This window comes from Mustelus asterias, chromosome 16 (genome assembly GCF_964213995.1).
Source record: "Mustelus asterias chromosome 16, sMusAst1.hap1.1, whole genome shotgun sequence".
Taxonomy (NCBI): Eukaryota; Metazoa; Chordata; class Chondrichthyes; order Carcharhiniformes; family Triakidae; genus Mustelus; species Mustelus asterias.
In genome coordinates, this window is record NC_135816.1 from 23,257,426 (window position 1) to 23,272,636 (window position 15,211).

Genomic DNA, 15,211 nt, shown 5'->3' on the forward strand with positions numbered 1-15,211 from the left:
GTTGTGAATCTGTGAAATTTCCTGCCCAGTGAAGCAGTTGAGGCTACCTCATTGAATGTTTTTAAGGCACTGATAGAAAAATTTTTGAACAGTAAAGAAATTAAGGGTTATGGTGAATGGGCGGGTAAGTAGAGCTGTGTCCACGAAAAGGTCAGCCATGACCTAATTGAATGGCGGAGCAGGTTCGAGGGGCCAGATGGCCTACTCCTACTCCTTGTTCTTATGTTAATCCGATTAAGTCCATGGTGGGAAGGCCCATAGATGGCCGCCTGATCCTGCTGTCAATTGAGACTCTAAGTCAACTAATGTCCACTCAGTGCCTTATCAAGGGACCCGACATTGGGAAGGGGGCCCTCACTGAAAGCCACACCCCTGCTCTTGTTTTAACTCCCCACCCCCTCCTCCACCCCACACCTCCACCCTGCCAAACCTCTCCTGCTGTTATCTCTGGTTTGGGTCCGTTATTGAACCTGGGTCTCTGGTGGATATTATTCTGACAGCAGCCATTGCCTCCCCGGTGGCGCTGCTGAATGAAAAAGCTGACATCCTCAGTTTGACTTGTAGCTCTTGGTAGGCAGGACTTCCTGCCCCGAGAATCTAATCCCAGGGAAGGTCTGCTGGTGGCTCTCAACTGTTTGGTTCGAGATTTCGTGGATCTTCCCCAAAAGAGGCAATGCTGGACTGATGCCGACTCCCCAGGCCAAGATACCGCCTGCCATCTGCTCTCTTAGGCACCAAAGCTCAATTGGCATTATTTCAAAGGTGACCGCAAGAGTCTTTCCGATATTTGCCCTTCAACCCAACATCGCTAAAATAGCTAATCAGGTCATTATGCCATTACTAGTTTGTAGGACCTTCATCTGTCCATGTTGGCTGTTGCACATAACAGTGATGACACTTCAAAACTATTTCATTGGCTGGGAAGGTGCTTTGGTGCTCATAATCTCCTCTAAACCCTCTCTCCTGTTAACCACTACCAATAAGTGATGAGCACATGGGCTTCTTTTGTCACAGATTAAAACCATCATATTTCTCTTTCATTTATGAACTCTGATCTTGCATTTTTCTCTTATTTTCCTCCTTGTGCTTGTCCTTGACCATTGCTTTCTCTGAACTCATCCATGAGATCCCCATTCTCCCTTTATTCCTGTCACCTTAAATTGCTGACCACACATTATCCCTACGAACTGAAATTGCAAATGATTTACCTCCTCAGGTACTGTCTCCCTATACTTTCAAGACTACCTTCATCACTCCTCAAAAACGTGACCCCTCTATTCTTGTAAACATCTCCAAGCTTCCTTTCACCTGCAAAGTGCTTGAATGTGCTGTCACTACCAACAGGTTTAAGATTCCTTTGTGAAGTGTCACTTGGATTCAGAGCTGTATTCTAGACGCACAGGAATGAATGACTCAATACCAAATAATGTGTGAAAACACAAATCTTGTATTAAAAGGAAGGAAGACAACTTTATTGTATAACCTGAAATTGGTCTACCCTCTCAGCTCCCCAAAATGGTGTAATTCCCGTTGGTTCATACATCACCATGTCTCAGACTGAATAAAGTTGTCCACAGGGATAGACTGTCTGGTCAGTCATTCCGTCAACATCCCTCTTCTTCCGTAGTCTTCAATGGTTGATTATTCCACACTAGCTGCATCCCGACTGTTGGAGACGCTGATCCTTTAAGTCGAATTTCTTGCTTTATTCCAGTCTTTTAAGGTTTTTATACAGACTTTCTTAAAACAAGTGTCTAGTAAAGAGTCCTTATCAAATTCTCCTTGCAAGCACTGTAAGGTTTGCAGACTTCACAATATTCCAGTTGTTTTAATATCTTTTGATGGTGTCTCCCATATACCATCAATCAGGTTATAAATTGTTCATCAATCAAACTCCATCTCCTGATTCCAGAACATAGTTGACCACCGATGGTAGCACAAGTAGAAGAAACGGTAATGACCATGAATTTTCTGGACATCTTTCCATTGGATGCACATAATATAGGACGAAAAACGACATGGTCCTTGCAAAAGTTAAACAATTAGTGCTGATGGGGGAAACGGAAAGACCAGCACTGCTCCAATTACACCCTTACCGGAGTAGATGAGAGAAGCTCACTGTAGAAGATGGCATACTGCTATGGGGGCCACAAGTGCTGGTTCCAAGTCAGTGCCCGCAGCATTGCTCTTGGGCAAACAACACGATACTACATTGTGTTTGATCTTCCCGAACCTGGAGGGCAAGGTGGAAAGGCAGCAAGAAGCCCAATGCAGAGGCCATGACAACAGCAGCCAGGAGAGACAATTGGAGACCAGTGAAAAAGTACTGCTAAAGAATTACACCAAGGGTCCCGCTTGGCTACCAGGAACAGTTGCCTCTAGGACAGGGCCGGTATTCTACAAAATACTCATGGGTGCCATCCAGAAAAAACATCTGAACCTGGTGCAGGCCTTGAAATCACAGTTTGTCTGGAGCCAGCTATGCCCAGCGTGCCAAGAACCGAGGAGAGTCCTCCGGAACTGGCCTCCCCAGGCTCTTCGTCCATCATAATTAGGACCTCAGAGTCTGAAATGGACATTGCAGAAGAAGCCTACTCCTTTGCCTCCTGAGGAATGGAGTGAACTGGAACTCCAGCGTTTGCATCGTAAGAGACGAGCACCTGTTCCATATACCCTGCTCATGTCAGATGCAGAGTTGGAGGAACTGGATCTTGCACTGAAACGTTGCAAGAGACTCATGAAGGGTGTAAACCGCCAAGGTTCTTTAGATGAGGGGGAGGGGGTTGTAATGACCTCAACGAGTCCTATGAGGTGGGCCTCTTGGAGTATGAGCCCCGAAGTTAATTTGATTTTGTTTATTTGGTTGGTATCAAAATATGTCCCTGATTGAGGTAATCATTGCCTGCTCAATCAGGGAGTCTCATCTGTGTATATAATGAGAAGTGTCTGGTCTGTTGGCTCCTTCCATCACCGATGCACACTGGCAACAGTGTGTACCATCTACAAGATGCACTGCAGGAACTCACCAAGCCTCCTAAGACAGAACCCTCAAACCACGACTACTATCTAGAAGATCAAGGGCAGCAGATACATGGGAACACCACCACCTGGAAGTTTCCCTCCAAGCCACACACCCTGACTTGGAAATATATTGCTCTTTCTTCACTGTTGCTTGTTCAAAATCCTGGAACTCACTCCCTAACAAGTGGTGTACCGACATCATATGGACTGTAGCAGTTCAAGAAGGCAGCTCGCCACCAAGGGCAATTGGGGATAAGCAATAAGCTGGCCTATCAAACAAAGCCCACATCCCTGAAATTAATTAAAACAAAACAACTAAGAGGGCTAGTTTCAAAAGCAAGTCTCCCATTTAACACAGAGATGAAGAGGAAATTTCTTCTGAGGACTGTTTCTCTTTACTCAGATGGCAAGGGAGGTTGGGTCATTGTGTGTATTTAACACTGAATTGAATAGATGTTTCGATCTACAAGGGAGTCGAGTGTTATGTGGGGCAGACTGGAAAAAGACCATAATCCGATCAGCCATTATCTTATTGAATGGCAGAGAGGACTAAAGGAGCCACATGGCCATTCCTACTCTTTTGTTCTTGACACCATCCTACTTAATGTCTCTTTTCTGTTGTACAGCTGAGGCTGCCCTTATTCAGTATCAATATCCAAACATAATCAGAGTATACTTGAGAGTACTCGAGGATCAATCCTTGGCCTGAGCCAACAAATACTAAAGCACAGAAGTTATTTGTATTCATCTGTTCCTCTCGGTCATTTATAAAGTGTTTCACAGGTGACATCATCCTCAGAAGCCATCTTCTACTGGTTTGTTGATACCACCCAGATCTATCCCTCTCGACCCTCTTTGTTGCCAAACTCTGTCCAGTATTTATCCTTTAGTGAGCTGCAATTTTCTCTAGTTAAAAATTGGGAAGACTCTCTATCTACTTTCCATTTTCCTTCTGCTCACATCAACTATATTTTTTCTTAATGCAAGGTGCTTTGCAATTATTTTCTGTATTAATATGTGCTGAAATATGTAGTTGTTGCTTCCTTTATTATATAACCTCATTTGGCCATAAAATCCTCACAGGAATAAAACATTTCATCACCTCTGTCCCCACAATGTCTGGTTTAGCCACCTTTTTAATTCACAATCTCTTGCCTCTTAATTCAAATTATAAATTCATATTTCGTTTGAGCACAAAATTCCTTCTGTGCTTTATATTGCTGAATTCAAATTGCTGGAAACACAAAAAACAAACTTCAAATGAAAAGATGTTCCAATCTATGTTACTTGAGTACTTCAAGTCAAATTGCATGAACGCTATGCTAATTATTTTTCAGAAGCAAAAAACTGTTTTTATTCATTTTGTGCTCTTTTAGATGCAAATTGGTTTCTTAATTATTGTGCTATGATTGAGTGTGACTAATATTCCATTCACCTCCAAATTAAACTCTTGATTCACTTGAAGTTAAATAGTGATGTCTAAGTGTTATTAAGACAGACATCTGTGACCATTTCTCTCCTCGGTCTCTGTCTCTCCCCCTCCCTCCCAGGATTTCACTCCCGAGGATTATCAAGTTGAAACTCTGTTTGTACGGACTGAACTTGGAGTGCACTTTGTAATTGTTTTAATGGCATTGCAATGGAATATTCTTGGTGGTAAACTACACTTTTTGCTTTAAGTGCCCTTCCAAACTTGACATCACCTGTGTACCAAAGATAAATATGAGTTATTGCTTAATTAATCAATTTATTAACAGTGCATTAAACCTTTATTTTATTATTGTTTGACCTGAATAATAAAAATGAAGAAAACACTCTGCTGGTTGGAGTCATACTTAGCACAGAGGAAGATGATTGTGGTGTTGAAGGTCAATCATTTCAGCCCCAGAACATCACTGCAGGAGTTCCTCAGGGATTGCCCTGGGCTGAACCATCAACAGCTGCTTCATCAATAACCTTCCATCATCTTAAGGTCAGAAGTGAGGATATTTGCTGATGATTGCAGAATGATCAGAACCATTTGTGATTCCCCAGACACTAAAGCAGTCTGTATCCATATGCAGCAAGACCTGGGCAACATTCAGGCTTGGGCTGATAAGTGGCAAGTAACATTTATGTCACACAGCTACCAGGCAATGACCATCCCCAAGAGAGAATCCAACAATCTCTCCTTGACATTCAAAGGCATTACTATCGCTGAATCCCCCATTCCCAAACTAGGGATTATCATTGAACAGAAACTGGACCAACCAAATAAATATTGTGACTACAAGGGGAGATGTGAGGCTGGAATCCTGTGGCAAGTAACTCACCAGACTCTTCAAAGCTTGTCCACCATGCACAAATCAGGAGTGTGATGGAATACCTTCCACTTGCCTAGATGAGTGCAGCTCATCAAAACTCAAGATGCTCAACATTATCCAGGACAAGTTTAATACTCCACCACCACCTTCGATATTGATTCTCTCCTCCACTGTTACACAGTGGCAGCAGTGTGTACTATCTCCAAGATGCACTGCAGGAACAAAACAAGGCTCCTTCAACAGCACCTTCAAAATCTGTGACCTTTACCACCTAGAAAGACAAGGGCAGTAGATACATAGGAATACAGATTCCTCTGACTGCACCCAAGAGATTCTGTTGCAAACAGGACTGAATGATTACTGGCTTGAGATTTCCTTTTTTTTGTTTTCTCTCTGCTTTTGATATCATAGAATCCCTACAGTGCAGAAGGAGACTGTTTGACCTATTGAGTCTGCACCGACCCTCTGACATAGCATCCTACTCTGGCCCTATCCCCGTATCCCCATACACTTAGCCTGTTAATCTCCCTAAACCCCACATCTTGAATACAGTATATTAAATTGAAAGAAGTAAACTTAAATAGTTGTTTCACCTAGGAGGAGTATTTAGGGCCTTGGATGATGAGATAAAAGAGCAGGTGTTACATCTCCTGTGCCAGCATGGAAAGATGACATGGGAAAGGGAGATGCTGGCAACTGACAAATGGATCAGCGTACCACAGAGTGAACAATCGTTTCAGAATGCTGAAAGTAAAGGGAAGGGGAAATGTGTTTGGTGATGGCATCACTTCTTTTTAAAGATTTCATTTATGGGTTCTGGACATCACTGGCTATTATTGCTCTCAAGAAGGTAGTGATACATGCCTAGTGTTGTTAGGGTGTTCCAGGAATTTGATCTGGCGATAGCGAAGAAACGGTGATATATTTCCAAGTCAGGATGGTGTGTGGCTTGGAGGGGAATTTGCAGGTGGTAGTGTTCCCATGTGTCTGCTGCCCTTGTGCTTCTAGATGGTAGTGGTCTTGGGTTTGGAAGGTGCTGTTGAAGGAGCCTTTGATGAGTTGTTGCAGTGCATCTAGATGGTATACACTGCTGCCATTGCATTGGAGGTGGACGGTGTGAATGTTTAAAGTGGTGGTTGGGGTGCCAGTCAAATGCGTTGCTTTGTCCGGGATAGTGTAAAGCTTCTTGAGTGTTGTTGGAGTGGCACTCATCCAGACAAGTGGACAGTATTCCATCACACTCCTGACTTGTGCCTTTTAGATGTGGACAGGCTTTGAACATAAGAACACACAAGAAATAGAAACTGGAGTAGACAACCAGGCCCTTGAAGCCTGCCCGCCCACCATTCAATGCGATCATATGCTGGCCTCAACTCCTTTTCTGTACCATTTCCCCATTACCTCCTTCTGTGCCATTTCTGCATAGTCCTCTATTCCTTGATCTATCAAATATTTATCCACCTCCACTTTGAATGCCAGGTAATGACCTGAAGAGCAGTAGTGAACCAGATGGGTTTCATGATCATTAGACATTATAAATTCAGATTTTATTTTTACTGAATTCAAATTTCACCATCTGTGGTGGGATTTAAACCTGGGTCCCCAGAGCATTTATCTGGGCCTCGAGAGTACTAGCCCATTAAGAATACCTCTATACCACTGCCTCCCCTTAATGCATTTTGTTTTTTCTATTCTAAAGGGCTCCTATTTGTGTGTCTGATATCTAGCTGATTCCACCCCTGGCTTGGGCAATAATTTTATTGCTTTTGAATTAATAAAATCTGGAAGCATTAGTTGATGGTTAATTTAATTTCCTTGGCATAATTTTTACACTTTATGTGTAAGTATATATGTAACTGACTTTCACTACATTTTATCATATCAGTTTGCCAAGGTAAACTCTTTTTTTTATCAGTAGTCTTTTGTCTGCTCTATGAAATGGGGAAGTCTCTTCTTCAGTCTTGTGTATGTTTACTTCACATTTTGATGCAGTGTTTCAGCTTGATCACCGGTATGCCGAAAATGTTAGCTGGATAATTGTTTTATTTTCCATTCCCGGTTGATTATTAGAAATGACTAAAGATGTAGCTAAGCTCTTTAAATTGTTTAGTCCTGTGAGGATCAAGGGTTGAACATCACCAAGTGATGATGAGGGTTAAAGTTACACATTTTCATTACTGCTTGTACAATATTGGCACCATAGCCCCATGGAAATTGTTTGTTTTATATTGCAAAGCAATTTCTGAAGCAGCCAGAACAATATGAAAACAAATGCATTTTCACACATTTTAAATTTGACTGCATCTTTGGTCTTCACCCATGGGTTTATTCTTTCCTGCTTTGTTTCCTAATTGTTGTAGTGATGGGAGATTTACTTGTTCTCTGTTGTAACTATGGATAAGCAGCAACCGGAATCCAAACATAAAGTTATGAGGTCTGTAGCTTTTTTGGAACTTAATTGAGTGGAAGAACTCTTTCCACAGATTTTAAATCTGCTGTGCCGATTATAGAACATAGAACAGTACAGCACAGAACAGGCCCTTCGGCCCACGATGTTGTGCCGACCTTCATCTGAAACCAAGATCAAGCTATCCCACTCCCTATCATCCTGGTGTGCTCCATGTGCCTATCCAATAACCGCTTAAATGTTCCTAAAGTGTCTGACTCCACTATCACTGCAGGCAGTCCATTCCACACCCCAACCACTCTCTGCGTGAAGAACCTACCTCTGATATCCTTCCTATATCTCCCACCATGAACCCTATAGTTATGCCCCCTTGTAATAGCTCCATCCACCCGAGGAAATAGTCTTTGAACGTTCACTCGATCTATCCCCTTCATCATTTTATAAACCTCTATTAAGTCTCCCCTCAATCTCCTCCGCTCCAGAGAGAACAGCCCCAGCTCCCTCAACCTTTCCTCATAAGACCGATACTCCAAACCAGGCAGCATCCTGGTAAATCTCCTCTGCACTCTCTCCAGCGCTTCCACATCCTTCTTATAGTGAGGTGACCAGAACTGCACGCAATATTCCAAATGCGGTCTCACCAAGGTCCTGTACAGTTGCAGCATAACCCCACGGCTCTTAAACTCCAACCCCCTGTTAATAAAAGCTAACACACGATATGCCTTCTTCACAGCTCTATCCACTTGAGTGGCAACCTTTAGAGATCTGTGGATATGGACCCCAAGATCTCTCTGTTCCTCCACAGTCTTCAGAACCCTACCTTTGACCCTGTAATCCACATTTAAATTGGTCCGACCAAAATGAATCACCTCACATTTATCAGGGTTAAACTCCATTTGCCATTTTTCAGCCCAGCTTTGCATCCTATCTATGTCTCTTTGCAGCCTACAACACCCCTCCACCTCATCCACTACTCCACCAATCTTGGTGTCATCAGCAAATTTACTGATCCACCCTTCAGCCCCCTCCTCTAAGTCATTAATAAAAATCACAAAGAGCAGAGGACCAAGCACCGATCCCTGCGGCACTCCGCTAGCAACCTGCCTCCAGTCCGAAAATTTTCCATCCACCACCACCCTCTGTCTTCGATCAGATAGCCAGTCTTCGATCAGATAGCCAGATTATGGGTGGAATACTCCCAAAAAATGGCATTGTGTCTGGTTTTGCCTGAAAACGAGCATACCTGTCCCCTGCGAAACAGCCAGGTTTTCTTTCTAGATCTTCTGACACTTTGGGCTGAATTCTCTGACCTCGCCTGCAGCTGGAATTCTGTGGTCCCCCTGCAGTGAATGGAGATTTAGCTGAGCGCTAAATTCTCCATTTTTGCTGGCAGAGATGGCCGTGCATGAATAGCTGTAGAATTCTGGCCTTTGTCAAAGAAAAGCACAAAGATTTGCACAATCATTCTTGAGGGGCGCAGCCTGAAGATGCCAGGAAGGCTGGCTCCACAGAAATGGGGGAAAAGGGAGCTCTGACCTCAAAGATCAGAGGCCCTCCATCCCCATCCATCATTGCTGACAGTTCCCATCCCCTGCTATTCATCATCAATAGCAATGTGCTGCCCTTTGCACTGGCACTGCCAGTGTGCCAGGAGGCAGTGCCAGGACACTGCCCTACCATGTCCCTGATCACCTGGGAGCTACACTGGCTTCTGCACCCCTGGCATGGCTGTCTATACTGCTGCAGAGCACTAGTGATTCCAGCCGGCACTGGAGGGGAAAATCTGATGCCTGTGGAAGCTACTATCAGGGTACGGATCAGAAACCCTAGGATATTTTATGATGTCAGACTAGACCCCAACAATTTTCTATTTTTCGCATCTGTGTGAGGATATGATGTTTCACTCCAGGCATGACTCTGACACACTAGCAAGCTTTTACCAAAACAAACTTTATTTAACAGCACAGTTTAATTATAACACATGAATTAGCTTAATTTTAAATAACTGAATAATACTTAAACATGACAAAGAACAATTCTTAACTGCTAACCTATCATTGAGTTCCAATCAAGCCATATTTCTCTTATAGACTTAAACCTCTCTTTAAAATTAGTTTGTAAAATGCAAGTATATTTGCTTTGACTTGAGTTACCAGGCATAAAACTTTCAGAAAGCCTTTAGACAGAAAGAGACTGCTTTCTTCTGGCAGCCCAGGCAGCAACTAAATGAAATGAAACCGGCTTTCCATTAATCACATGACTCTGCCTCTGTCAATCAACTAATCAAAACTCTCCACTCTGCATACCTAGTCTAAAATCCTGGAGAACTGAAATAAACAAAAGGTCTATTAACCATACAAAATAACACATTCTTTAGCTAAAATCAATTATTGGCTTGCATTATGAGCAACTGCTGCATGTTTACCAGACAAATTGACTTTTGTGAAACAAAACACTGCCTCTTAAAACAACCCCATCTTAAACATAAAATATATCAAAATAGCACAGCATCATGACACTACAGCATTGTGCCATTTAGGAATATTTACATCCATACAGTTTGGTGATCATGTTCACACCCTCGCTGGGTATGAACCTGATTACATTGTGGCATGTGGGAGAGAAGGAGGAGATGTCATTCTGAGATTTCCCCAGTGCAAATCCTATTCTGACCCTCTCGCAAGAGTTAAGGGCCTGTGGTGAATGGGCCTGGAAAATCGTGGCCAATGTCTTTTAGCCGTCTCCATGACAATACAATATAAGCATTTTCCAGCAGCATTTCAGAATATTTCAAGTGTCCTATCAAGATGACTTAAGTGCAGGGCTGCCAACTCAGTGGATCAGCCACCTTTTCTTGTTATTCTGTTTACTAGTATTTATTGAGCCAGCCTAACAGGTGAATTTTGTAATTTGGAGTGTCTTCCTTTCTGAAAGGACAGTATTGGCAAAGCACAAATAAATTTGACCTTTAAACCGTCATGTCCTTCCTCAAGCTTCTGATTATTTTTTCATAATTGAATGATAAAATATTTTTAAAGCTGATAATTAGAATGGAATGCAGGATGTGCCAATAGAGATTAAATATCTGGTACTTGGGAGGTGTAGTTGACCTTTTTAAAGGCAGCGTTCTTCCCCCATGCCTCTGTCTTCCAGATCCCTGAAATTCCCTTCACTCGGCTCCTTTTATCTATCTGATTGTAACCAGACTCCAGCAATATTTCACTTCCCAACTCCACATTATCTCATTGGGACCCTCCTCTTCCAAGCAACCATGCTTACTCACAGCTCTTGGTAACATCTGCAGACAAGGTGTCAGCTTCCACAGTTACACAGATGACAGCCAGCTTAACTGCTTCCACACCTTTCCTAAGCTTGTTCAAATGCAATCTTGGATGAGCTGCAATTTTTTCCAGCTAAATATTGGGAGAAACAAAATCTTTATCTTTGATTCGTCCTGCCTCTGATTTTGTTCCTTTCCCCAGCTACTGTCTTGAGCGAAACTAAATTATTTGCAATGTTTTCTATTTTTACTTCCAGGCTTAACCTCCAATTTCATCGCCTTCATCATAAAAAACAAACCAGTTTCCACCGCTGTAACATCACTTAACTTCCCTACCTATATATTTGCTGCTGGAACCTTTATCCATGCCTTTGTCACTCAACTATTCCAATGCTTTACTACATCCTCTTCCTGATCTCTATAAAACTCTGCTGCCCATATCCTATTTTGCATCAATATTTGGTCACTTATAAAGAACAAAGAATAGTACAGCAAAGGAACACCTGCACCACACATGACACCTTTCTAAACTAAAGAGCTTTTGCCTCTTCGTGGTCCGTATCCCTCTATTCCCTGCCTATTCATGTATCTGTCAATTTGCCCCTAAATGTTACTATTGTATCTGCTTCTACCATCTCCTCTGGCAGCACATTCCAGGCACTTACCAGCCTGTGTGTAAAAAAAAAACCTTGCCTCTCGCATCAACTTTAAACTTTCCCCCTTTTGCATTAAACCTATGTCCCTTAATAATTGAAATTTCTATCCAGGGAAAATGACTGCGACTATCCGTGTTATCCACACATCTATCGGGTCACCCCTCAGCCTCCGATGTTCAAGTGAAAACAAACGAAGTTTGTCCAATCACTCCTCATAGCTAATGCCATCCAAACCAGGTAACATTCTGGTAAACTTTATCTGTATCCTCTCCAAACCCCTACAACCTTCTGGTAGTGTGGCAACCAGAACAAGGGCAGCACGGTGGTACAGTGGTTAGCACTGCTGCCTCACAGCGCCAGGGATCCGGGTTCGATTCCCAGCTTGGGTCGCCCTGTGCAGAGTTTGCATGTTCTCCCTGTGTCTGCATGGGTTTCCTCCAGGTAGTCTGGTTTCCTTCCACAATCTGAAAGACATGCTAGTTAGGTGCATTGGCCATGTTAAATTCTCCCTCAGTGAAACCGAACAGGCACCGAAGTGTGGCGACTAGGGGATTTTCACAGTAACTTCATTGCAGTGTTAATGTAAGCCTACTTGTGACACAAATAAATAAACTTCAAACTTTAAGCATTCCGAATGTAGCCTAACTGAAGTTCTATATAGCTGCCAATTTTTATACTTTGTACCCAGACCGATGAGGGCAAGCATGCCCATATAGCTTCTTGGCCACCTTATCTACTTGTGTTGCCAGTTTCAGGAACCTGTCAACCTGTATGCATAGATCCCTCTGTATGTGGATGCTTCTAAAGGTTCTGCCTTTTACTGGATACCTATCGGCTCCTGCCCACCCCAACACCTAACTTAAAATTCCATTATTAGTTAAATCTTTCATTGCCTTGCCATTCTCTATTTTCACAGCATTCCCTAACCTGAAATGTTCTTCTCACCTGAATTCTCCATTCCTTGCACTTCAGACCTTTTGTGGAGCTCTTCCCTTCCATCCAATGTTTGTGACATGATCTTGCCTTCAACTGCCTAGACTCAATGCTATTGAATTTTGAAGTTTAAAGTTTATTTATTAGTGTTGCAAGTAGGCTTACATTAATACTGCAGTGAAGTTACTGTGAAAATCCCCTGACTAAATTCCTGACCAAAGCTCTACATTCCCTCGCTTTGACTTTTTTGACTAAACTTTTAAATAAATTTGAGTTCTATGTGAAACATGTTTTTGTGCATAATTGATGCTATATAAATACATATTGCTATTTATTAGCTAGTTCTCTGCTTTTCTAGGTAATGTATGGCATTAAATAAACTGCACACAAACCGATTTCTGCAACAGGCTACCGAAATATGCAGTATTAATTAACACTCGGAAGCTGACATTTTTTCTTTTTGTTCTGTAGATGGACCAAACCCCTCTCCTTTGGTGATTGTGTAGGAGATGAATTGCCTTTGGGTTGGGAAGAAGCATTTGATGCACAAGTTGGAATCTATTACATTGATCACCATACGCGTAAGGCATTTCAATTATAGAATTATATTGCTTCACCTCTAAGTACTTGACCAATTGGAATCTACAAACCACATTCCATTATTCTTCAGTTTTTGGTGAAAAATTAGTTGTAAATTGTGTTGCCTTAATTCAGCAAACACCACAACCAGATTGTGACATTGAGAGACTTTGAGCATCTTTGCTTCAATTTTTAAACCAGACATACAGAATTTCATGGTTTATTATCTTTCAGAGTCAACACAAGTAGAAGATCCTCGGGCTCAGTGGCGAAGAGAACAGGAGCGCATGTTGAAAGACTATCTAGTTGTAGCACAAGATGCCCTAACTGCACAGAAGGAAATTTACCAAGTAAAGCAACAGAGATTGGAATTGGCCCAACATGAATACAGGCAGCTAAATGATGTCTGGCAGGATAAATCTAGCTCCCAGACCAGCTGTGAGTACGGATAAACTATTTCTTTCTGCTTAGAGAAGCATTTATTGACTTTTAAATGCAGTGTTGCATTAATAGAGAATTTCATTCACTTATCCAGATGTACGGTACATATGATAACGCTTAAGACGCAGGTGTTCCCTGCTCTGAGACTTTGAGACTTGTTCTCAGTAGCAGGGTCTGATGGCCAGTTGGGAACACACATGTTGAAGCAGCAAGCTTTGCCTTGGCTATTGTCTGGTCCCTTTAGGTTTCTTGACTAGTCGCATGATGACAGCCTGCATTTGTCAATGGAAGGTTTTGTATTTTAAAGGACCTCCACAGAAGTAAGAATGGCTGTATTCCAGGATCAAAGTAAAAGATTAGAAGCAGGCATGGGACAGCTTCCCACCGATTCTCTGCCTCTTCTTATGATTTTGGAGGCTGTGAAGATTTGCAGAGAAGTGCTGTTTTTGGCAGTTGCAAGGAGGCCCCTAGCCTCATAAAGCAAGCAGTTGGATGTCGGTGCTGAAGCAAGGTGCCATCCAGTAAGAGAACACATTTGGATTAGCAACAGGAAATATGTCAGGTTTTGTCAGCTCTTCCAGAGGCATTGTACACCACTGGAGAGGGACTTTACAGGTCGATCTATACCATAAGTGCTATGAACTCTGTGCCAATAATACTGATATCTACCTCCATGGAAAGTGTAGCCACCTCACCCTTTCACCAGCCCACCCTCTCCCTCAACAGAGTCCCACTTGCTGTCTCCTGCCTGATGACCAGGTCTGTTCTTGTTCAGAGGCTGGTGGGGCCCTCACAGCCTCCAAAACCGAGAGGCTGTCTGTCAAGGATATCTCATCTGTCAGATCGGGGAAACGAGCAGCCTGCATATTGCTCTGTTGAAATCTCACAGTTGGCACCATATGGTGCCTGTAATAGAAAGCAGAAAAGTTGAGCACCTACCAGTTATGCAAGAGGATTCCCCAGGGTGTATAAAGCAATATCATTGTCATTATGTATATGAATACTTCAGTGAATCAAGTATTTTATTTGAAGTCACCATTGTCCAGCCATCGCCACTGTTGCTTTCTGTATTTCAAATGGCTATTAGCATTCAGGAGAATAGTATAACTGGAATGGAAGATGAACAAAGAGTAGTGTGGTGGAGGGATTTTTAATTATGGGCATTATCTGTGTTAGGGCTGGGGGATGGGTTGAGTTGTTGCTGGAGCAGATGAGGGCTAGCAGAATATTTATTGGGTTGTGCCATATGGTTTCATGCACTTGAGTTATCTGAAATATATCCATGGGCTTCTCTGGCAATTGGGTGAGTGAACAGAGGCACCGTGGCCACATCAGATTCATCCTGCTGTTATCCAAGGAAGTACAATAGTCGTCATCATCCTTTTTCTGCAACATAGTGTTGTGCAAGGAACAGCAAAGTAGACCATAAGACATAGGAGCAGAATTAAGCCACTCGGCCCATTGAGTCTGCTCCGCCATTCAACCATGGCTGATATTTTTCTCATCCCCATTCCCCTGCCTTTTCCCCATAACCCCCGATCCCCTTATTAATCAAGAACCTATCTATCTCTGTCTTAAAGACACTCAATTA

At 42.6% G+C, this 15,211-nt stretch overlaps 1 protein-coding gene across 2 annotated transcripts in view; it reads left to right on the forward strand.

The window, feature by feature from the left end:
- LOC144505048 (protein KIBRA-like) overlaps positions 1-15,211 on the forward strand; it is a 115,795-nt gene that overhangs the window by 27,157 nt on the left and 73,427 nt on the right. For both annotated transcript variants that reach the window (XM_078230757.1, XM_078230756.1), the window contains exons 2-3: positions 13,072-13,181; positions 13,414-13,617. In XM_078230757.1, the coding sequence (XP_078086883.1) occupies positions 13,072-13,181; positions 13,414-13,617 (314 nt within the window). The remainder of the gene's footprint in view (positions 1-13,071; positions 13,182-13,413; positions 13,618-15,211) is intronic.